At 41.0% G+C, this 25,161-nt stretch overlaps 1 protein-coding gene across 36 annotated transcripts in view; it reads right to left on the bottom strand.

The window, feature by feature from the left end:
* The window catches only part of DTNA (dystrobrevin alpha), a 218,689-nt gene that overhangs the window by 4,605 nt on the left and 188,923 nt on the right, over positions 1-25,161 (bottom strand). For 13 of the 36 annotated variants that reach the window (XM_072034666.1, XM_072034652.1, XM_072034651.1 and 10 more), the window contains 9 exons: positions 23,956-24,043; positions 21,850-21,953; positions 20,385-20,498; positions 16,969-17,065; positions 15,505-15,522; positions 11,232-11,391; positions 8,358-8,447; positions 7,494-7,662; positions 6,614-6,746 (listed from right to left, as the gene is read on the bottom strand). In XM_072034666.1, coding sequence (XP_071890767.1) covers positions 6,614-6,746; positions 7,494-7,662; positions 8,358-8,447; positions 11,232-11,391; positions 15,505-15,522; positions 16,969-17,065; positions 20,385-20,498; positions 21,850-21,953; positions 23,956-24,043 — 973 coding nt within the window. Of the gene's footprint in view, positions 1-3,433; positions 3,481-6,613; positions 6,747-7,493; positions 7,663-8,357; positions 8,448-11,231; positions 11,392-14,584; positions 14,742-15,504; positions 15,523-16,968; positions 17,066-20,384; positions 20,499-21,849; positions 21,954-23,955; positions 24,044-25,161 lie in introns of those variants that run through there. The other 23 variants (XM_072034647.1, XM_072034655.1, XM_072034658.1 and 20 more) reach the window with 10 other exon arrangements.

Below are 25,161 nucleotides of genomic sequence, written 5' to 3'. Positions count from 1 at the left end.
TAATTATTCAAGCACAAATGCTTCCATCTGATTCCTTAATACCTAAGCATGTCAACTGGTATGATGATCTTAATTTAGTATCTCCTTGTGTCAGGCAGTTACAAAAGACCTAACATTAACATTTTGTTGATGAATGAAAAGGAAACCTGCATTACAGGTATAATGAGAGGTTTGCAAAAAATTCCCAAAGTGAATTTTAAGGAAGTATTTTTTAAAAAATCAGGCATGCATTTATGCCACTTAAGTGTGCAACCTAATTTGGTAATTTTATAAAGGAACATTTTGTTCTTCACAGTTCAGCCAAAAAAAGAAAATTAAAGGCACGGCACAGGTCAGTTCTCAGCTGTGTGAGACTAATTTTTATTGAATCAGTTTAAGGGTAAATACAGGTACATCTCATATTTCTTGATGGCATCATTATAAACCACAAGAGCAAAGCCAGAGTGGCTTGTGAAATGCCAGATGCATTAAGATGCATTGACAGTACTGATAAGTATTTGGTTTTGTTTCTCATTTTCTGGATAAATTACTTATCTTTGGTTGAGCGGGGAGATGGCTATTCTAAATTCTCTCAAGGCTTCTCTGTTTCATGTCCAGCATTGGGACAGAGGTTTCCATACAAGTAAGGAACACTAATGAACCTCAGGACTCTGCATTCATTGAGGCATTTTAGAAATGCCAGAACTAATTCCAAGTTAAGCCTCATGGCTTGTCATATTATGAAACTGCTTCTCAGCCTTTGTTGTAACTTAATCCAAAAATTCTTTTCTGATACTTATCATTCAGTGATTTTCAAAAAGTACCCTTATCACTCGTGTGATTTTAAATTATTAGTTTTTTTTTTTTTTTTTTTTTTAATAAAAAAAGGAAGCTGCTTCTTCACAGTTAACTTGGTCACAGTTCTCTTACAGCTTTTTTTACACCTACGTGCTAAGAAGAGAAAGGCTTAAGGAGAAAAATAAAGAGGAAAAACAAAAAATAGCTTACAAAGTAGCACACATTTTTAAAAATTGCTGTGCTGCCAGCCTTCTGCTATACTCAGTTGGAATGGTCCACATAATGCTGTTTTTTATGTTCAGAATGAAAAAAAAAATGAATTAGATGAGACCAACTACAATGTTGCTGTGGCAGCACTAAGAAAGCATTGCTTTAGAAAAATCTAGGGAATTGTAAGGCTTGTGGGCGCATGTCCACTGCTCAGGCTGACAACTCTTAATTGAAAGTGACAACTTCTTAACCGCTTTCAGAGGTGGAGGCTTTCTGTTCCCACTGGCCATCCTTGGCAAGAAATGCAAGTGCTATCAGGAGGATAAAGGCAAAATAATGTTGAAGTTGTGTGTTCACGTGTTCAGATAATTTTGAGATCTGCCTAGTGCTTGCTGAAAACAACCTCAAATTCACTGTTACTTTATTAAGAATAAATCAAGTAGTATAGAGGTACGTTTAACATGTAAACTCAAAACATGATTAAATTATATTACATGTATTACTCGAACCTCTTGGTCTCCTGGGAACTTGTTATACCAGATGTTATTTCAAATCAATTCTAGAGAATTGAACATAGCACTTAAAAAAAAGCAAATTCAAATAGAATACAAAAAAAAAAATTAATCAAATAACATCAACATTGGTTATCCACGACTGATAAACAAGGAAGTAAACAAAACTCTGAGGCTGGCCATCAGTACATATCAGTCATATGAAGCTATAATAAATTGATATGATTCAAAACCAGCCAGGAGATGAGATAGTAACTCAGTATCAGATCTCTGCTAATTTGAGCCAGGGTACATATTTTCAAGAAAGCTGTGTGTACAGAAGTATGTATTTTCCTGCATCTCTGTGTTAGTATTGCTTTTTCACAAAAACTGAAACCTTAAAAAGGATTGCCCGGGCTTTCAATGAATAGGATTTTCTTTATTTATTGCATTTTATTGCATTTTATTATTTTTTTTGCTTAATACTGCAAATGATTTGCCTGAATGTTGCTGTCCTTTAAACTCAGTTACTCATAGTTGCAATTAAAAACGCTAGACGTAGTAGTACCACTATATACATCATTACATACATTATTATCTTCCTTTTCATGTGACCTGATCTGCAACTGTCAAGCACAATAAAATTAAAGATGAAAATTTGCTTTTCTGGCTGTCTCTGTTTAGGAAACTCTACATAGCTCATGTTTTTAACAGGGCTACTGATAAAATGGCTGTAACCTGAGGGGCAACGTCAGGAGAATTTTTACGAGCAGTTATTTGGTGTTTATAGTACTCTGGGTATTGCTGTTTGCTTTTCACATCCATTTATTCTTCTTTAGCAGACACTGAGACAGATGCCTCAGAAATACCTAAACAGATTTTAACACTCAAGACGGGCAGCTCCTTTCCCAAGGCCCACACTTTAACACTCAAATCCGAGTATCATCAGAACTTGTAAAATTTTTCAATTAGGGTTGAATTTTGCTCTCAAAACTGCCATATAAATTAGGAGGGTTTCAGCCTTTCCCGAAATGCTGGCACCTCTAGCATGAAGCGCAGCATACAAAACCTAGCAGCACGAATCCCTGCTCCAGTTGGCACAGCTTGACCCACTGGTTTTGCTTGTCTGAGCGTGACCCTGCTCCCAGCTCTGAGCGCCCATTGATAGTGGGCCTTCAGTTGCCTTTACTTCTGGCTTTGAGGAATAGACTCAGTTTGCAGCCTGGAGTCAGACCCTGCCTTTGATTTCTCCCCCCCTTCTGGCCCTGTTAGCCCAGGGTTCAGTGTTACGGTAGGATGGATGGCATCCTCTCACTGCCGGCTCCACAGCAGGGCACCGCGCTCTCCTCACATGTCAGAAATGCGAAGTCCACAGCAAGAAGGAAGCCTGTGGTTTCCCATTCCCTGGGCAAATGTTTGGAATAACAGGCTACTTTGTAAAAATAGCTTTCGCGTGCATTTCTGAATAAAAATACAACTGTTGAACTTGGCATTAAACTCAGTGCTGCAACTGTGCGGTTGGCACACGTAAAGAATGTGACCTGAACACGGATCAGCAGGGAATTTACAGACTTCCTTGCTTTATCTCTGAATTGCCAGACCCGAGGTGTTAAGCAATTGGGTACCTTGCAGTTTGGATTGGGGCATTTTAAACTTCCACAACACACTGGAGGACAGCTCTGCAATTAAGCAGATTGCTTTCTTTTGAAGTGACAAATGAAGAAGATGAAAAGGGTGGTGGCTTAACAGGAATCCTAAGGGCCAGGACCACTTTTCAAATGCATTATTAGCAATTATTTAGGCATATGCATTCCTAGGCATACTATTACAAGTTAAAAGAAGAAAGAAACAGCATCATCACATACACTCAGACAGTAGTACATGGTGCATTACAACCGAAACACACATATTGAGGATTCACCCTAAATACTCTTCTGAATTACAGTGATACTTACTTGAGAGGAGAGAGAGAAGGATATTGCACTCAACTTTGCAAACTGACCTGTAGATAAACAGAGGATAGAAAACAAGAACATGACAAATTAAGCCAGTGAGCAGCCAGTGTATTATTCTGAAGAAAGCCATGCACAAGCCTAGAAATAAAGACAACAATTAAAAACCGAGAAAACAAACCCAATGAAAAGTCTTACACAACACATCCAGCAAAAGGCTGTAACAGGAACACAACTGATAGGAGATGTGGGAGGAGAAGCACTGTTAGCATTTACACTTGTGTACCAAATGTGGTTGTTTATTTTTTTTTTCCTGGTACAAATACTTGTTATTTACAACATGCTTCATAAAAAGAGAGAGAAATAAGTTTCCTTTGAGGTTTCCTGCCCCAGATTCCCCTGTGCATCCTGAGTGTTTTGCTCATACTTTACTAATTTAGAGTTTTGCTTGAAAGTCTTGCTTGGAGACAAGGTGACACAAAATAACAAGAGTGGGTTTTGACCAACAGTCTTCCATGCTACACTACATCTACACATTTTTAAAAATGTGCTGCTTTTACAAAGTGAGATATTAAATAACATAAACGGTTACCATATTGTTACTGAGGGTACCATTCTGTAACCCCAGTAGGAGTTCTTCCTCGCAGATTATTTTGGCTGCAAATTGCATTACGACAGCTACAGTCACCATTTTTTATTTTGTTTTTGCTATCCGTATGAATGCAGTGTACATATGAGTACAAATAGAAAAACAGCCTGTAATAAATTCCAATGGTTGGATGCAAAGTGAGAATATTTCACCTGGCTACTGTTCAATGGGATACCCGAAATAGTAATTTCCCAGTTTTCTATCATTTTTGCAAGTGGAAAGCAAGCCATGACTTTATCTTTAGAAACTATCAGTGACATTAGTAGAAAAAGGCATGGAATAACAAAAATCACAAATTAACTGCAAAGTGCAGAGAACGAGCCAAAGCTGAAGCATGTGTGTCTCAAAAGCAATATATGATACTATCCGACAAAATACTAATCATCCTAGTGGTACCTTCTAGCTTAGTTCCTAACTCTGCTTGCTTTAAACCTGTTCCCTAATCAAAAGGGTATCAGCCAAACCAGGAAGGACTTCTCATACATGTTGCATTCTTTGGGTCTGAGGTTATCAACAAAAAGTAGCTTCTACTTTTAGGTCACTGCTATCAAAATATTGCCTGACAGGAGCTGACAATCTGATGGACAGTGAAGTACATCATGAAATTTCTTTTGGAAAAATTGTACTAAATGGAAATTGTACAGAACGAGGACTTTCGACTGCCTCAGTGAACACATTTTTGTTCACCTGAGTGTAGTCTTGGCTGACCTAAATTTAACAGGAGTTTTATTCTGACACCAACAAGAGATATTTCCTCGGTTCTCCTGTTGGAAGACAGTGGAAAAGCTCTATTTTTGACCAAAACGAGAGTAACACCCAGTTCTGTTTAGCAACATTTGCAATTTCGACTACACAAGGCGTACCCTTATTTTGCAGTGCGCACGTATACTCAGTTTTGTGCACGTACAAAATCCTATTGTGACTTGTGAAACTCATGTAACACTGTTACTGTATATTGCATTTCCATCCTGAAATCAAAGTACAATCAAATTGGCCTATCATTCCTTCCAGAAAAAATGAAATTTCTACCAGCAATAATAACATTTATTATTTGATGCACGACAGCTGTCACTGTTGAGGTACTCCTTAGCAAATGACAGTTATTTTCTATTACATCAGCAGTGGCAGCTTATCTTATTCATAGTTTAAAGGCTGTCATTTTTGTCATTTCCTAGCTTAGATTAAAAAAAAAAAAGTGACAAAAAAAACATGTCACCCACTGTTGTTTTAGTATATATTACACAACAGTGCTGCTGCTGCTGTCATCGTGTCCAGTTCATACAACGAAATGAGTTCTGGCAGGCTACCCAAGAGCCTGTAGCAGACTTAGGTAAACAGAAACCAAAGAAAAGATTCTAATCAACCTCAAATCTACCTGCAATTTTGATGAGTTTCAATGAACTTTTCCAAGACTAATCCATCCTAGCAGCTTCACAGAAGATAGTCACAAGAGCTGCCATTTTTTATTAGATCGAGTGCCTGTCAGTCCCAGAATCTTGTCTCCAAAGTGACCAGCAATGGACACTACAGAAAAGCTACCATCAACATTCCTGCTCAGAAGGTGCTTTCAATCTGATTTCTGTACATCTGATCTCTCAGTGTCTGCTGAATCCTTTTTTTAGCTTATTTATACCTTTGGTCTCTGATACACTCTGTGTTGGTGAGATTCAAATTTTAATTGATCACCACATGGGAAAATACTTATTTTTGCTTGCTTTAAGCCTGTTCCCTAGTAACTGAACTGGGTATGCCCTACTACTGACACTGCTACCAACATTATAAGAAGATATGAATTTTATATTAGGATGTTCCCAGTCAGAATAACTTAAAAACTGGTGATAGTTCATTACAGCAGGCAGAAGCAGAGACTGCTGTGCAGACAGGACAGGATATCTACAGAATTCCAACCCCCTCTGGCAAATTAGCTTTTCTTGGACTCTCAAACAAATGCCCTTTGAAAACTTCCTCAGGGGGTGCTTAATGACAAATCCCCAGGCTCCACTATACTAGATGCTTGTTGAATACTCACTCCTCTAGGATATAATTCTTTCCAGACCCTCTCCTCCCCTTACAGATTCTGACAATGACAATGACACACAGACTGTATTTGAGCTTCAGTTCACAGTGATGAACCATTATGAATGTTTTCCATTACTGGAGGAAAACAAAATCTAAATATAGCAAGCTCTCAGCTTAACATCATGAACCAGCCTATGTGGTATGGAGCGCTGAGGTCTAAGTGACTTGGTGGGAGCTGGCAGAGCTCAGGGGCAATTCTGGCCCACCTGATGGCCCTGGTAATGTTAAGGACTACTGTCACGTGCCTCAGGCAGTGTGGTCTTCCTGCACATGCACTAAAGCCAGATGCATGCATGGCTGTGGAAGAGAACAGAAACAGTTTTTGGAATGTGTCTGCTTTAGTAACCAAGAAGAGATCACACCCCAGAGCCCAGGAGGGATAAGAGGGCTCTGGACAGCTCTAGCACATAAGTATTTCACATTTATGGCTTTGTATGGGCAGCTCCTTTTCCCACCTGGTATGCCTCATCCTGCAGCTTCTGCTTCAGGTACTCCTCCATCTTCAGTTCATTCTCCAGCTGGCGGACAGAATCATTCTCATAATTTTCATCATCTGCTCTGACAAAGGGGTCTCCATCTTCTGTAACCCTAAAGACAATTATTCATAAATAGCCTCCTGAGATGAATGACATTCAGAATGAATAAAAATTCCTTTTCTTGCGAGGTCTGAGGAGAGCAAGATACTTTTACTCCAGCCACATGCACCACCAGTTAATAATTTCCTGGCAGTGGAAAACACTTCTGCTGTTTCCCTTCTCCAGTGGTCTAGTATTGATGAAGTAGACCAAAGGGCATGTCCTGCTGAAGGCATTTTTGGTGTACGACATTATGGAAATGAGTAACAAAAGTCCTCAATAACTGCTTTGAGAGTAAAACAAAGAGTAAGAGGTTGAACCGAAAATAACTGGAAAGACGTTTATTGTCTTAGATAAGATTCAGATTCTAAAAATACACTGGTTTGTTGATCAGTTGAGTTGGTCAACAAAAAGCAGTCCATCTTTTCCAAAAACAACTGCACTTTTTTTAGTGTGTTCCAATAGGCCCCTCACTCTGGATAAGCAGGGATTGGGACTGCAGAATATATTAAGGAGCACAGCTGTCTCATAAAGTCTGCACACCAGGTTGGGTGTGAGACAGCTGAGTCCTGAAGGCATCCTAAGTTCTGTCCTTCGGAGTTTACAGCGCTCACCGCTATCTCATGTTCATAAAGCTCTCCTCACTTGAATTTAGACTTTTAGTGTGGTACTCATATAGGAGAGAAAATATTGCAGGCTGCGTGTTGCCCTCAGCAGAAAATCGAGCAAGATTAGGAAGGCGAGCCGAGCAGTTACCCACATGTCACTGCGCATGGATCCCGTGGCAGCAGCACTGTGGATGTAGCCTGGCTTGCGGGCGTGGATCTGCGCGAGGAAAGCCTTCTCGGACGTTGGGGACGGAACGAGGTCATCAAAATGGGTCCGTCCAAATTCGGAATCCACGTTGCTTTCTGTCTCGCTGCCCACCTCTGTGAAGCAAAAGGTGACAGGCGTTTGCATTTAACTTCCACAAGAATAAATGTACTCGTCTGTTTCTTTAAGCCTTTCTCCGTCCTCCCTGCTTATGATGATCACCTCCTCACAGCGAATGCAGTACAATATGGTAAAATGCATTTCTACGTATGTCTGCAGACCTAATGGTCTTCTTCTCGGGGAGGGGCAGAATACTGAAGCTGTTGCTTATTTGGCTTATTAGGTAGGATATTTTTTTGAGTACACTACACATTGCATTTTACAACAGATCGTATATATTCCATGTTGAATAAAATTTGTGAAGACAGAAATCTCTCCTCCCTGCTGTTTCAACCATCTCTTTAAATGGGAGCTTCTTTTTATGGAACAGGGTGCGATTAGGGTGCGTTGACAGCAACCAACCAAGCTCTCTCTCAGGTACTACCATTCCCTGGAAAGGCCATTTCCGTATGAAAAGAGGAACAAACTTCTCAAGGAGTTTTCATTGTATACAACTGCATGCATACATCCACGGTTTTCAAATCTCCTCTATTCTGAAGCCATTATTTGGGAATTTTGTTTCTGCAAGCATAAAAAGCTTTGAAACTACATTACACTGCTTTCCTTGATGGTCTATATACTCCTAACTCCCATTTTTCTAAATATATATGAAATGTCCATGTGTTGACCATCCACCTTCAGCCTCACTCACCAGAATTTAGTTCTTTTACCAAAGAAGACATGGTGTTGGTGATCGAATCTGCTGCCACCAGCAAATCATTTCTCAAGTTCCGTCTTGCACCTGAAGCAAGAGACAGACAAAACAGTGTCAGCACTCTTCACAAGACATATGTTTTCCTGTTCAAAGCAGTTTTAACCCTGCTGAAAGCTGCCATTGTGATGATTCAGGGTATCAAAGTCTTTACGAGGGACACGTGCGGAAGAGTTCTCTGCAGAATGTCCTCATTTACTTATGCTCTATGCAAGAGCAGAAGCCTGCCCTCATGCTTCATTTAATCACAATGCCAGATATGTGCAGATTATTCATTGCCATCAAGCTTGCATTTGTGTAGTGACACCAGCAGACCAGGCCTGGAAGATTAAATCCAGCATGAACTCATTTAAAATGTCTGTGGGGGAGGAGGGAAGAAATGAAGTGTTTTCTCTAAATTCTCACTGTTCTGTTTAATGACACCATTATTGCTACATATTTGCCAGCTAATTATGGCAAATGTTGGAGAAACATACTTGACCTCATCAAGACTGATAAGGATTTTCTTCTCTACTCCCTCTCAGCCTCTCCTATAGCTGAAGGATTTTCTTGTATATTTCATAATTTACCTTTTTTTCTTTTTTTAATAAAGGAAGCACTATTGCCTTTCTTAACAGCCCCAGGCTCCTGTTAAACTCTTTCTAATAATGGATCCAGAAGTGCCTCCCTGCTGAACCTGGCAATATTCCCTTAACCATCAATCATGAAAGATTCTTGTGAGCTGCATGAAATACTCCTTCCCTAGGAGGCTGTGGGTAATGCATGCTTCACTCCCTCAGATCCCAAACATAGCTCCTATTGTGGCTGAATAATCAATATATCCCACAGAATCTCTCATCTTCCAGACTGGATTATTCACAAGAACTGGCAGGATTCAAACGCTGCAGATCCTTTAACACAGGCTGAATGCAAAACAATGCATTAAAAAAATTTCCCAAACACTACAGTGTGTTTTTAAATTTTTAATATACCACTTTTAGCAAACGATTCCTGGAATGCAAATCAAAGTAGTTAATCTCTTTCTTACACACACACAGACACTCAGACAGCCACTCCCTCTATAAAGTCTTCTCAGATTTTTATCTCTGAACTATTGCAAACTCTATGGAGGAAAAAAAACCACACACAAACACAAGAGAAACAGTGCTTTAACCATGGCTTGTCTGCCTTATGTATACAGAGACAGGTCTCTGCTGGTGCAGTGCAGAACGGAGCATTGTACGTCAAGATGTGACAGAATGGCTGGTTTCAAGTTCTTTGGTTCTGACCTCCCCATATCTAGGGAATATGGTAAATAATGACATAAAGCTAGATATTCATCAAATGCTGCAGTTTTGAAATGTGATCACTTACCTTTTTATATTGCTTTTTCTCTTGAACAAAACACATTTATATATTTAAAAGCATTTGCCTGAGGCAGCCTTAGTATTATTTATGGAAATTTTATTGTAGCCACTGTCTTATTTCTCTCAGTCTTAGCTCTGGAAGAAACTGTTCTACAGTATCGCAGAGGTTAGTGGTCCGTATTTTTTGCCTCTCATTTTTTTCACAGCAGAAAGAAGCAAATTATTTCTTGTCTGTTTCTTTTCTCACAGAAAATGAGGTGTCCAGCAGCCTGGTATGTTGGGATTAGGAATTACACCCTAGTAAAACATGCTCAGTACATGAATTGACTAGCACTTTCGTAGAAAGTTCTTGATTGCATTATAGATTCGACCTTGTTGTAAGATGGAGACACACGGTGCCCAGGGAAGTCTAGGGGCAGGCTGCATGAGAGGGCTGAACTGGGCTCTTAGGAACAAATACACATCCACTCTAGCAGGGGTACTTCAGAGCTCCACTTAAATTTCATTTTGTACTCATGAAACAGGACAAAAAATATCCAAGTAAAAGACCTGCAGTGATGTATGTAGTTTAGAAGAAATCAGATTAGAAAAAGAAGGAATATTTCATTCGGGTCACATGGGCTATCTGCTTTCTTTAGCATTCAGCATAATAATTTAACCTGTGGCCTTAGAAGTTCAAAACTGTTCAAAATCTATTGCTACTTGACAAGACAGTGGAAAGAGAAATGAGAAACATGTCTCAGCCTACATCAGCTTTCTAAAAAAGCAAAGGGCTCACTGTGACTTGCAAAACTCAATTCTTGCCTAGTCTAGCCAGATGGTTCTTAGAGGCCCAAAGGAAAACAACAAGGGACAACAGCCACAAGCTGCATCAAGAGACATTCAGATGTAAGGACAAAAAAAAATCACATAACGGCCACGGTCAAACACTGGAGCAGAGTCTGTGGAAGATGCACACTGGGAGCCATCCACAACTCAACTGGCTGAAGTCCTGAATGATTGAATCTCACTCTGAAGCTGGCTTTCTTGAGGCAGGAGGACATGGTGGCTTACAGAGCTCTTCCTACCTGAACTAATTCTATGGTTTTATCATCTAGTCTTTTGCAAAGTCTTCATTAAAAAACAAATGCACTGACAATGCTTTCCTGAGGTCAATAACAACTCTTCTTATTCTGGTTAACAGGGTACTGATAATGGGCTGACCATCTTCATTAAAATTCCCTCTAACTGCAAAATCCATTAGTTGGCATCACTGTCCAGGTTGTGCTAACCTGCCTGCCCTGCGAGCAATGTCTGGCAGCTGACAAAGCTGATATTCCATAGTGAGACACGGCTGCTGTGGATTTTTTTCTTTTGTTTCATTGCATGCAACTCAGAAACTCAAGCTCATTTAGTCATTAACCACATGAAAAAAACAATTCTTAAAATAGTTTCCGAGTACCTCACACAAGCTAATAATGAGACTTACTTTGTGCAAAGGCTTCCTGCACATCTCCTCCCACCCCGGTCAGAGAGTCCTGAGGTGTGTGGGTTGGGGTGGAGCAGGCGGAGGCAGACCTGATGGGCATCGGGATCGGTCGACTGATGGTGTGGCTGGGTGAGGAACGTGGGGACCCTGCCCCTTGGGTCTACAAAACAATCAAACAGTTAAACAGGTCTTTGCAAGAGCCCTCACCCTCAGCTTACAGGCATCATGCTGTTTGTAGATCAGTTGTGCAATGCTAATTTTGCTAAAAGGAATGTACTGAAGTCAGTTGTTTGTTAGCAGACAGCAATGCTCCAGTATAGAAAAATAGTAAGTAGGAAAGCACAAGTCAAAATCTGGCTTCCTCGAAGCATGGGAAAATGTCAGGCAGCTAAATTAGAAAAAAACAATCCAAGTTAATAAACACCAAAGTATAGGCTTGCTCTCTGCCCTCTTCCCTCTCTCACTCCCCAGTTCGCATGCATGTTTGGTAAAACACAACTCATTCGGACTGTGAGAAGGGGAAAGATGCTGGCACTAAAACATCTTCCAGCCTGGGCAAGGACCTGAAGCAGTGCCATTAAGCAAAACTCTGCCTTGCCAATAGGTCACATCTGTGCCCTCCGCCTCCTCGCAGGGGACGTGCATGGCACATGCAACCTCGCAGTCACATCAAGGCTGACACACTCAGTAAGCAATACAGCTTCGTGCGTTTTATTAGGATCTAGAGGACCGTTTTAAGCCACTACTAAACCATACGCTATTAAATTGTTTGCACTACAGGACATACTCAGGCACTCCCAAACCACTGTGGGGACAGGGCAACTTTCAATCCTGCAATGGGTTCAGCTGCTGGAAACCGAAATATTTTAACACCAGTCATATAAAATGCCATGCTGTTAGCACCTCACGGTTAGTATCGTTTAGTTGAAATCCAAGCAGGCTTTGCAAACTAATGGTAAGTTTTACAAATGCAGCTGGGTGAACGAATACCGAGAGATTCACTTGTGCACGTTTCCCTGACTGCTCCAAAGCCTCCAGGGATGCAGGTCCACGTAAGGAAAAACAAATGCCCAAGCCCACGCCAAGCTACAGATGGCTTTTCGTGACTGAAAACCTGTCCTCAGTGGAGGACAAGGATGGAGGTGGCTCGAGTGCTTTTAAGCAGCAGCTACAGCATGTGCGCCTGTTTGTTCACAGCGAAAAAGTAACATAAGGGCTGTGTTTCCCTCAGCCCATATCTATTTTGAGAATTTAGAAGGATTTCTTAACTCTTTGATGCCATTTCTTTTGACTTCTGCAGTGGCTGCCACTGCAGCCCAGATAGGGTTTGGCAAATGTATTCTAAAAAAGCCAACAGCAGCCCACAATGGAAGGACTGCAGCACTGCCCTTGAGATTTTTATAAATTCCTGCCCCTAACCATAAATAATGTATCAGAATACTAAGCTATTTGTTCATTTCTACCACCCCTTTCTAAGAGACATTATCACCAGAGAGACATCAAGGGCAAATTAGTTTTATGAGGAATAAGCACATTACTGATGGGAGAATGGGGGATTTAATACTTAAAATTTCTCTAATGACCAGCTTTAGAACATTTAAATGATGGATGAAAGGGAAGTTGAATATATAAGGGCCAGATGCTCCCCTGTTTCTGGAATTGTCTGTACCCACAGCAGCAGAAATGCAGATCCCTGGTCCACCAGAGGCTGAGCACAAAGCAACCTCGAGATCCTCCAGGGTCCTTAGAGGTCGCACTCCCGGCACATCAGGCAGGGGATCTGGGAGCTACAACTTTTTCCTTTCCTTTCATGCCTCAGTGCCTCTGTGAAACAGCTATGCTAAAGAATTTCTTGTTCCCAGCTCCCTCCTTCACTTGCTCTTTTTCCTCAGCTCCCCTTTGCCTTTGATCAGTTCTGGGGAACGCCAACAACAGTGGGAACATTCAGAGAATACGAGAAAAAAGGGACAAAATTTGTTTCCTATAACCAAGTCACATTTCAGGAATGAACTTTATAATAGGCATTTTATTTACTAAAAATAACAGATGCTTGCCAGCACTACTTCACTGGAATTTTCCCACAAGAGAAATGTAAAAGCTGCACACCAGTACTTGGTGTTGTGTTTGCTTTACAGCTAGGGCTGATATCTTATGTGTTTATGACAAACACATTGAGTGTTTATGATAAACAGCACTCTCTTATCTGTAGCACTCAGTTTTTGAACAACTTATTTGGGAAGCACTGAGAAATGAAGCACTTTGATTCCCCTGTCCAGCTAAAAACGCCTAACTTTTTGTATTACTTGGGCAACACTGGGCAGAACCGAGGAAGCTGAAATATGAGGATATTAGGGAATTCCTGATTTAAAATAAACAAATGCTTTAATTATATTTTGCTTAGTTCCAGCTCAGCCCAAGTTTGTGGGACAGGAGTGTTACTAGGGCTGGATTTCTGCTTCGTGGCTACCAGCAGAAATGCATTTTCCACTGGAGCTAAGTGCCTGCAGCCCATGGATACGATTAGCAGTGACTTGGTTATCTCAGCAGAGAAATGCAGCACCAAATTGCACCCAAACAAGTCAGCCCCACCAGCTGGAGGGCTATGGCTTGCTGAGAAAGAAGCTACAGCAGCTAGCACCAAAATGTAGATGACTTCAGGTTTTAAGCTGCAATTGGTTGCAGCTGTCAGTGCTCTGGTGCCTTCTAGGAAAACCTGTATTTTATTTAATTCGCCATTCCTAGTTAACATACTAAGGATTTTAGCATTAACCCTTGCTAGACAGGAGGTTTCCCGTTATTAAGCATCATGCCTGCTTAGGAGAAAAGGCTTGGAGTGCAAACGGGAGCTTTAGTGCATTGCTCCCTCTGCCGGGGCTGAGGGGGGATCACAAACCCGAAAGCTTGTCCCACAGCCTCTTCAGATAGAGAGGAAGCTACGCAGACGTGAAGAACTCATTATCCTTTCTCAAGGAAGGGCAGTAGACAAATAGAAAGTTCATAAGCATTAGGTGATTTGCCAGATGGTTTATTCCAATTGAATTCCTCCAGAAACTAATTGAATCCTGTTTCTCTCAACAGATCACGAAATGGCAGAGCGTAACGGGGATCGCTGCATGGAAACTGCGAATAATTCCAGGGCGTCATCACCTGGTATTCAGCAAGGCTATCACTCTGTGAAGAAAAAATCGTATCTCGTAATAGCCTGAAAATGAGCTCTCCTTCTGCTGTCCAGTGAACATTTCACATGATAGGGAAACTCTGTTCACGTCGGGAAGTTCTCTTTTCTGAATGGAAGATCTTAGCTCTTTTTGTACTGTTACACGGAATGAAAAAAGATGGCTCTTACACAGAGATGCTATTTGGTCAGATTTTATTTTTTATTTTTGGTGCAACAGACTGATGCTCTACAAAAATCAGCCAAAATGCTAGCTTTATGAAGTTAAGCATTACCTACAAACACTGCATGTTCTTCCATAGACAGAATACTTCAGACTTCTAACAGTATTTCTGCTGATGAGACCAGGAAGAAATGTGTTTTGTTAAAATGCAACACTTTTATTGGAATCAGAAATCAACTTACTGTTTGAAGAGGGCTTTTTTTTTTCTTTTTTCTTTTTTTTTTTTTTTTAAGCCTAATATCTTTCCAAGATCCATTTCAGCAATAAAAAAGCTCCAAACCAACTAAATCTTCTAAAATTTAACATTAATAATACAAATACTTGCTCTTTTTTAATTTAAGTTACAGGAGTCATTTAGCAACTACAATACTGAAAACTGTCCTGAAAACTGTCAGGACTGATACTATCAGTGGTGGACATAAAAGATGTGCACACAATGCCCCGACTTTTTTGGATAAAGTGGGATTTAAAACGCAATGTCCTGCTCTAATTTTAAGTCAGACATATTTTTCTTAGGGATCCAAAATTTTCATTACATTTTTAAAATGCTAATTATAGTGGAAGTGTTCTTTAATTCACATTCTAGGTTGGTTTCATTACATATGCTTTGATTTTGTATCTTAAATGTCTGTATATAGAAGGGTGAGAAAAAGATCATGACCCCTTGTAGCCATGGTTCCATGTCTAAGGGGATAAGATAGTTAATTATGAAAGTTACTCCAAGATACTTGAAAATAAGGTGTGAAAGAAGTGCAAGATATTAATTTTATTCAAAAGAATATGCACACATTTCAAGCAAAGGAAGTAAAATAAATCACAGGAACATAACCATGTTTAGGAGTTAGTGAGGCCTTCAATAAGTAGGCAACTTATACCTGTTTCAATTCTTCTTCCTAAAGAAAGAGAGGATCAGCAGATTAGATTAGACAGGATGTAAGCAAAGAATAGAAGAAGAAATCTGGAGTACAGGGTTAAAGCTAAAACTGAGATAGTTGAAAATACGTGTCCAGGTTACGGTCCCGTTTCTGATGACTTTGAAACACCAGAAGAGTGCCAAGTGTGCAGAACACTACTATAACCTCCTGTCTTAAATTCTCTTTGCCCAGGCTGTGCAATGACAGCAAGATGCCCAGACTGGTAGCTGTAGCTGTGCAGTATTTCATGGATAGAGGGAAAAGCATCTTGTCTACTCCTTGCTCCTAGCAGATTCGGTTGTTTCTGCTGCTCAGGTGCCTGCACTGTGGCTGTAGACGACTGTGTCTGAGGAGATGCAAATGACTTAAGGGGTCCAAAATCATTTGATGCAAATACATGTTGCTTGATGTTTGATATATGTTTGACCCAAGCTGCATTGAATTTCCATGCACTCACTTTATCTGGCATGGCCGAAAAGAAAACAGGTTCTCATGCCATTCAGAGTTCTTTCTCCCAGTGTGAATTTCTTTCACTGTCTATCCTGAGGCACATCAGGTAAGATGGAGCTGGACTCTAATAAAGAGACATTTTCCGTATTACCCTAGCCTTTCCGAAAAGTGCATGTGTGTTTTGATATCTCAGTTTTTAAGTGAGGCCCTTTCTTGAGGCATGATTCATCTTTTTAGCATGGGCTTATTTCTGTGTTTATGAAAATGATCAGGTGTTTTTGGGGAAGCATCTCTAAAATCAAATAATTAAATGTGGTTGTCAAACGGCATGTCTGACTGAACTAGCCATGGAATGGGCAAATTAAAGGAACTTGTAAAAACAATTCCCTACTGTCAGCTGCAGTAAGTAGTAGTGTATAGTGCTGAGCAGTTTTTCTCATGGATATTAGTTATCTCATTTTATATGTCATTATGTTTCTTTTCTGGTTCATTTCTTTCTATGTTTGATGTCCTCAACAGAGAAAATGGTGAAGACACCTGAAACCGGGCCACAAAATGTTTTGTATTCAGACATTGTTGAATGGCCAATGCAGACTGATAGCCTAAAGTCCAGAGATGCTGTCAAATCCTTCTGCCAATGAGCAAAACAGGACTGCATTTCATCATGCTGCAATATTATGCAAAGGACTGTATTATTTACTCCACAGTACGGAGTCTGTCTCAACTGTTCCATCCACTTAGCAGTAGATGACAATGACAATGTGGTGTTATTGCAAGAACAACATCATCTAAACATCATTTGAAAACCCTGAATTTAAAGACCAAAGAAAAAAAAATATAGATAGGGAAGATCACAAGGCCAAGTTTTATGGGTGGAAATAGTCAAATTCTGCAGAATTCTGCACTCATCTCTCCTCCCTCTCTCTTGCTTTGCTCTGCCCTTCCTCCTTGGTAGTACCAAGTGTAGCTCCTTACCTTCAGCAGTTTCATGAGGCCTTCTAACTGAGCCATAAGCTCCCTTCGGCTTTCCTGGAGAGCAGACATCCTTTGTTCCAGCTCGTCTTTCCGCTGTCTGAGAAACAAGCAGATACGATCAGAGTTTATCCCTCAGCCTCAGCAGCTTTTAACTGCCTCATTTCCCCAGCATGACCATGAGATATAAGCCTGTCTATGGACTGCAGGAAAGCAAACATGCTGTAAGAGTTCAGTGCCTAGAAAGCAGGGCTACGTGGAAGCTATGGAGTTCTCTTATACTGAGAGTATTCATGGGACTGAGTACAGTGATTAGGAAACAGACAGACACTGACACAGACCCTTCTCCAAAGAGCAAATGAGGTTCGCATTTGTATATATTTTCCCTGGTGGGAATGCCTGGCAGTGATTTCATCTTTTGTCCTTGAATCTCTCTAGTCAATAACCTCACTAACTGTCAGGAGAAATTAAAGCCATGCCCTGAAGGACAGGAAATTGCAGCAGGGGCACTGCACAGGGTAAGATACAAGAGAATCTAAGAGAGTTCAGAAATTCAGCTAGAAAACACAGCAAACTGTGTTTATTTCTATTTTTTTTTCCCACAAAGCAAGCATAAAACTATCACATAATGAAGCTATAATTGCTTGAAAATAGCTCTTTAGTCTTTAAGTCCAGTGCTAGTCCCTTGACAGCGTGAACACTGAGCCACCCCCTGTGTGACAGCCAGCCTGTGTCCTCTTCACTGGCAACAGCTTTGATTCTGCACAGCCCCAGTGCACCAGAGGGATGTGCAGCTCTTGCACATGTTTCAACATCTCCACATTGTGTGAGAGGTCCCCAGATGAATACATAACGGAATTGTTGCCCCCTGGAAGCCGTGCTGGAATTAAAAATACCACATTTTTATGAAAAAACGTATATTGGGTGTGTTTTATGCCCTACTGTGTTGCAAATAAAATAAAAACACTGTGTCATTAACCTTGTATTACCTGTGAAACGTGTTCTTTTTCTGAAAGGCCTCACCTTGAATATTCTGTGCTGTTCTGCTCTCCACAATATAAAAAGGATGTTAAGGTCCTTGAAAGTGTCCAGAGGAGGGCAACAAAACTGGTTAAAAGGGCTGGGACATGTCCTGTGAGGAGAGGCTGAGGGTGCTTGGATTGTCCAGTTTAGAGAAGAGGAGGCCGAGAGGTGACCCCACTGCTCTCCACAGCTCCCTGCTCTGCTCTGCTCTGCTCTGCTCTACTCTACTCTACACGAAAGAGGACCAGAATCCACAACACTAAATATGTTTACTATGTTTAAGGAAATATGAAACCCAGATTTTGAGCCTTCTATGCACGTTGTGTGAGCAGTTGCTGATATAAACACCACAGATATATACAGCTCATGTGTGCTATCGCTCACCTATATATTAGGATCAGATAGTAACACTGCTAGGCTGTATTACTCTTCTGGAGGATTATTTTCTGCTACAAATTGTCTGTCTTGGACCTTCTTTTCCAAGCATGCAGTGGTTGGAAATGCTGTGAATTGTACAAAAGCAACTGAGTTTAAGAAACTGGTAATCAAAATAAAATATTGATGTAATCCAAGGTGGCATGTCCTAACACATACCTCTGCTGGGTTTAGATTCATTCTATGTGGAGAGAGGACCTAAGCAGTGTACAATGTACAGGCCACTCCTCTGAGAGCAAGTACTGATTCAGGCCCCCAGATCTGTGGGTTAACAGATGTAGATCAATGCTGCTCTTCTGAGTCCTGCTGTTTTACATATGAGCAGCCTTATCCCATGGTAAGTGTATAGGAATTTGAGTTTTTGCCAAAATTCAACTGAACATCAAAAGCCAATCATTTAGCTTTCAACTGGTGAATGTGTTGGAAGATACGCAAAGAAGCACAGACCCATTAAAAGTTATTTGCTGACTCTGACACTGCATATTAAATCAGAAATGATACCATAATTGGGGAACTCAGCATCACTGCCCTAGGGACATCCCGTGTCAGGAAATTTAAATAAGGTTATTATGGTTTTAATATGTGTAGCAAAATTGAAAAGATGTAAAATTAAGCAATCTGCTAACACTGCACAATCATTTGATGTTTCTTTTTTTAAGTATAATGAATTTTATTTGTCAACTACGTAGAAAGCTGATCTTCTAAACCTGCTTATAATAGACTTCAAGCTTGATGCACAGAAGGAACTACATTATTAGTATATTTTGTGCAGTGCATGCATCTTCATCACATTCAGTTTTCTATCTTAAGCTCTCACAGAATGTCACTTACCTGTAGATATCTAGGAGTAATTAATTACATACTAAAATCACACATAGAGATTAAGAAACCAATTTGGTTTTAGATTGAAAAGCAAATGTAATTATTTGTGAAACAGAAATATATTTTTGCATGAAAAACAGTAATAAATCTATACAGTATTTCTAAAGAAAGAATTTGGCATAATTTCTTACAGTTACTTTCTTCGGTTATGAATTAGGCCACATCATGAGCATGAGGAGGAAGAAACTAAGTGGCCAGAAATTTTCTTTAGTCTTCTCGTAAAATAACTGCTGTTTGGGAAGGAGGGGATAAAATTTATCTACTATTGTGTCACTGGAAAGAAATTATTTACACTCTGTTCTCCATATAAGTGATCTGAATAGCTCTTACTTGACTCTCAGCCTGGCTCTCACAACATGAATCAGGACTTAGAGGCAGCCTACAGATATGTGCCAATGACAACTGTTCTTCAATGTGATATATATTGCAATTAGAATACCCATGTAGAGAATCCCAATTAACATGCAGATACATCTGTATCAATGTTTTTAGCTTGGTGGGGTAATGGGAGGAATGGTTCTCTAAATCTTCAGCTGCTGCAGATGATGTTATTCCTCCCTCCTCACATGGCACAGACCATAATGCTGCAGCCTGGTTGTGTACCGTGAAGAGAACTGACCTCTCCTTTGAGTTCAATACATGGGGGAATTTTCCAAAAATTAACGTCTAATTCTGGCTGTATTCTCATGTAACTCTGTATTTACTTCAGCATAAATGAGAAGTCTTTGTAGAAGCATTTGTTCTGACAGAAGAACATTTTTCCCCATATGATTAATGGCATTTGGACAAGGCTGTGGGGACCTATTCCAAATGACCTAAGGGCCTAACTCTGCAAACACTAATGCACAGGCTTAATTTAATGTAGATGAGTAATATGTGAGATTCCTCATGCATGCTGCTTAAAGCATAAGCTTAATTACTTTTAGGACTACAGCCTGCACTGAAATGGGAGAAAAAACACACAATGTGCTATTTACTTAAGAAAGCTCCCAGAAGTGTAAGCAAGGTTTATCTCGTATTTCTTCCCTTATTGTTGTGAGCCTGGCCTCAGGAATGGCCTCAGGAACTGCTGTGCTTACCTCAGGAGCCGGAGCTCTGCCAGGAGAGTAGGATTTTGTTGTGCCTTCTCCGGTGTGGGCTGAGATGCTTGCTCGTGCTCAAGTCGCAGCCTCTGGATCTCCTGTAGGATTTCTCTTGGGGATGGGAACAAGGAGAATACTGCAAGTCAGTCACTGACCACAAAACCTGCTCACTACACATCGCTAGAGGAGAAAAAGTATGACTGTATGTACTTCTTCACCAACACGGATTCTGTGACTGAACTCTAACCAACAGAAGCCCTCAGCACTGGGATATTTTTTCAATAAACTTGTAGAGCTTCACCACAAAAGGGAAGTATTTGTTCCAGACCCCCAAACCTAGAGGTAGATATGAAATAGCTCTATGCTTAATTAAATTGCTCCCTTCTATTTCTTCCTCAGGAACATCTCAAGCACCCCATGAACTTAGTAAAAACTAAAGTAATATCCGTCAAAATATTTCACACTTAAAAAATACTTGTGGAGTAAGTACAGATCTGAGAGCGGTCATCAGTGCATGGAGAAGCACTTTAATAGGACTTGTTACGACTGGCACGCCAGCCCTGGAAGACTGTCAAAATGATAACACAAAGCTTCACAGCAGAAGGTTGAAACCTTTGTGATTTTTTTCTCTCCTTCGCAGCGTGCTGGGTACCAGACGGTCAGGAGGCGGACTCAAACTATGAAAGACAAATCAAGGCTGGAGCCGGTGGCTCATTACGCTGTGACAGAAGGCAGTGCAGGGTTTGCAATAGGAAACCATCTGGTTTGGGCTGTCCTCTCTTTTACGGTCCAGCAGTAAAAGCAGAGCTGTGCTGTCATACATTTCATGACATCAGGCAGCCTGATACCTCGGGCCAGATCCTCTGCTGATAACACAGGGGTGTCACTCCTTTTTTTGGGGCTGCTAGACCATTTCTCCTCGGCACTCTCCCTTAGTCTCATTTATATCTGTAGCTAGTGACCTATTTCATCAGCACCCTCACGTGCTGCTAACCTTTCTGCAGACCTTTCTCAGGCAGTCTGTGTTCTGGGGAGCTTTAATCATCTTCTTCACAAATAAAAGCAGGGGAGCATATCATTACCAGGACGACTGATCCTTTTATCATTTCATGTTATAGTTCTACAGAGGATCCAACTCAAAATTAATCTGGTTTAGAAAAAGGACAGGCTTTTTTTTATTAAAAAAAAAAACCTCTTATAAACAACAGCTGCAAACAATAAAGTATCAATGATTACATCATGTCATTTAACACTACATTCATGAAAACTCAGTGTGGCTGGGGATCTCAAAGCCTTTGTCGTGTTCTGTGGAGCTTTTTGTGCCCTGTACTTTTTTGGGGGGGGGATGGGTATGTGTGTGTAAGTACATTGCACAGAATTAGGTGGTAATAAATGGCAGGGAGCGAACAGACATACATGATACACGGGACTGAACAAAACCAGGCACTTTGTGGGTGCTTACCGGTTTTTATTCTCCAGCTCGGCAATCAGCTGCCTCTGCTGCTTGTTCGCATCAATGGTGAAGGAGATGTCTGTTGCCCCTCTCTGCTGCCCCTGCTGCTGCTGCTGAAAAAGAGAGGCTGTGCTGAGGAGGGGATGGCCAGCACGCACCCACGAGCCCAGTGCAGGGCCAGGCTGTGAGACCTGCTCACAGGACACGCAGCACCAGCCTTGCCTACGCGGCAAGGAGAGCAGCCCCGTTTTGGCTCACACCAGCGTGGCTCTAATCCTAGTAAAAGCAGTGTAAGCACTACCATAAATAAGACTCGTTGTTTACCATCCTGTCATTCATCACATCTTCTAGGAGCTTTCTTTGAGCCAGTTGTAAAAGTGCTTAACCCCACCCATCTGAAAACCGAGGGAAGAGCACTGGTGCAGGCAGTGCCATTAACACGGCTCTTCTCTTCGATACTGCAGACTAGAGGAGAGCACTGAAGGAAAATCACCTTCCTTCTCCAGAAAAAAGAGGTTATGTTTTCCATTTCAGTGATGCTTCCTTCCCTCAGAAGCAGGGTTTTTCTTTCTATGTGAAAGATTTATACCCTGGTTTCAGTCTGGATATTTGACCAAGTCTTCCCATATGTTCTGGTGATACTTCCAAAAAGCTCACCCTCCAGTCCTGCAGATACAACAGAACCCTTTCTATTTTTTTCCCTAATAAAATTAAGTGGGAATCAAATTATTTCTTGCCAAACTAGGCAGTGCTCACTTTGGCTTTATTGCACTATGCTCTTTTTTCAATATTTTCAGCAATAGCCAAACACTGGTTTCTTTGCTCACACCAGTTTTTCAGCATTGGATCAATGACAATGAAGAGCAAGAATTAACAAAGCCATATAAAGTTTTGTAACTTTCAAAGATATCCAGTTATTTCTGAGTCTGATGTGAAAGACTCAGACACTGAAGATTACTCTGCTGAGCTACTGCTGCCATCTGAGTGTTTCTTGCTGTAACAGCCCTGTGCAGTGGAAGTCCAGAGCCCAACTCTATGTGATGCCAGGCACCTCCTGCAGCAATGAACCCTCAAAAAGGATGACGATACACCTCAGTACTAACCTTTGTTAGCACTACCTGTGGGGAAACAATGTGTGGCTGTTAACTGCTTACTAGTTTTTCTGCTGTGCATACGTTTTCCCATTAATGTTCCAACCACCAAGGGGGGCAGTGCATAAAGAACTGGTATGTGCTGATGGATGTGAGAAATCGTGCATGACAGATGGCTGCACAGGGCCATGGGTTCAGCTTTGCTGCCTTCACTTGGGATGGCTGGGACTCAGCGCTTTCACGTGACGAGTGCTGCCTGATTTCACCCTTCCAATTGACCCTGCAGTGTAAATCTTGGTGTGAAAGTATGCTTCCTGACATCTTGGACCGGCTGCTTTTCACTTAACTATCATTTATGGTTCCTTGTTCTACCAAATGTGCTGAGATGGAAAAAAGTAACTAAGGCTGACCTTATTTATGCCATTTAAGATTTTATATACTTCGATTGGGTTCCTGCTTTCCTCTCTCTTATTCCTGAACATGGTTAGTGAGGTTTTAGCCTGTCATCACCTTCTGTCTTGAGATACATAGAGCAGAATAATCATTGCTCTGAAATGAAAATGGGAGCTGGGGCTAATGCAGTGGGTCATTACAGTCATCCTGCTGAAGATCACTCTTAAAAATTCTCAGCACTTAGGGCCCCAGTGGCTGTGATATTTGAACTAAAGAGTAAAATGGATTCATCACCCTGTTTTTCCACTGCAGTAAATCATTAACCTTTAGCCAAGGCTTGTCCAGACAGTATTTTCCAGTCTTTCTTGAGTTCAAGATGTCAGATTCTCTTTGCTGTAGTTGTTTAAATACCGGTACATTATTATATAGATTATACACATTAGTACGTGGATTCTTTGGTTTAAATGGCCCGCATAAAAGTGTTATTCCAGAAGTGTAACAACATGCGATGCAAAGAATAGGGAAAAATAATCCATTAATCACTGAGATTGTCAGATGTAATTTCCCTGATCTCGCCAAGCCCCAGGAACATGACATAAGGAAAGCACCTTCCTTTAATTAAAACACTTACTGATGAAGAAGTTTCTGCTGCCAGCCTTGCTGCATACCTGGCGATCAGCTTATGCTCTTCATCCAGGCGACTTGCGCTGTCGAGCACGCTGCTCGGGGTGTGGAGGGGAGGGAGGGAAGACACGTTAATGCACACTACACAGGGCAATCTCTCTGTCACTCTGTCCACTCACACACCCTCGTTACAGAATTTAGAAACAAAGCATCACCAACATGTTTAAAACAGCAGGTGTTAATTGAGCCAGGGGGAGAATGGGAGGGTAAATGCCCTGGGGGGTCAGCTCTAGGGGCTAGGCAGCACCTTCCTTTTGGGAGAAACAGCGTGGTCTGCATGGCCAGGGCCAAGGGCCATGCAAGGTGCATCTCCCAGACTACTGTGCCCACAGAGTGGTTGAAGGTGGTCCAAAACACCAGTCAGTGTCTGGTTTTACTTCTCAGCTTTGTCTCACCTAGAAAAGGGATTGCTTTTTGGAGAACGGATTAGTGGGAACCTCAGTGTTTCCTGTGGACAACATCAGAAGCTTTGCCAAGTTGACAACAGAAAACACTACCTAGAGCAGTTTTGCACGGCACTTACCAAGGTCTCACAGACCGCTTTAGAATCCAGGAACTTATAATCTGACTCTTTTATTCTCATATTCTTGATATTTAGAAGTAAGACCTCAGAGAATCACATACGGGTGCACCGCAGATCCCTTAAATGTGGATGACTTAAATGCGGAGCCTACTCATGCTGCCGAGATGTAAAAGTTTACCAGCACCCACTGCAAAGACACTGCTTTGGTCACATGTAGAATCACCATAAAATTGCTAATGAAGTCTAAGAACTTACAGCAAGTATGCTGAATTCCTTTAAAATATTGCACCTTACTACAATTTGTTTTCTAACAATATCAAAGGCAAGTACTCCTCACAGGTTAATCCCTTGCCAGCTGTCCTTATTTTAAATGGAGTTTTATTATTAAGTAAGAAGAGCAGGAAAAAGGTAATGCAGTGAGAACCTTTGCCATTTCTAAATATTTAGAAGTTTGCAGAGAACCACCAAAATGAATAAAAAGGACAAAAACAAAAGCATGAGGAGGGCTTAGCTGCTCCCAGACAATCCTGGGATTTAGAATCCTACGTTACATGATGCCTACTATATACAAGAGAAAAAAAGAAGCCCACAAGAGAAGGGGAGAAGAATGTTTTTGCTGTGTGGGATATG

The sequence above is a fragment of the Anas platyrhynchos genome, chromosome 2 (genome assembly GCF_047663525.1).
Source record: "Anas platyrhynchos isolate ZD024472 breed Pekin duck chromosome 2, IASCAAS_PekinDuck_T2T, whole genome shotgun sequence".
In the NCBI taxonomy this organism is placed as follows: Eukaryota; Metazoa; Chordata; class Aves; order Anseriformes; family Anatidae; genus Anas; species Anas platyrhynchos.
The sequence above is the reverse complement of the archived record's forward strand: the minus strand, read 5'-3'. Positions and strand labels throughout refer to the sequence as shown.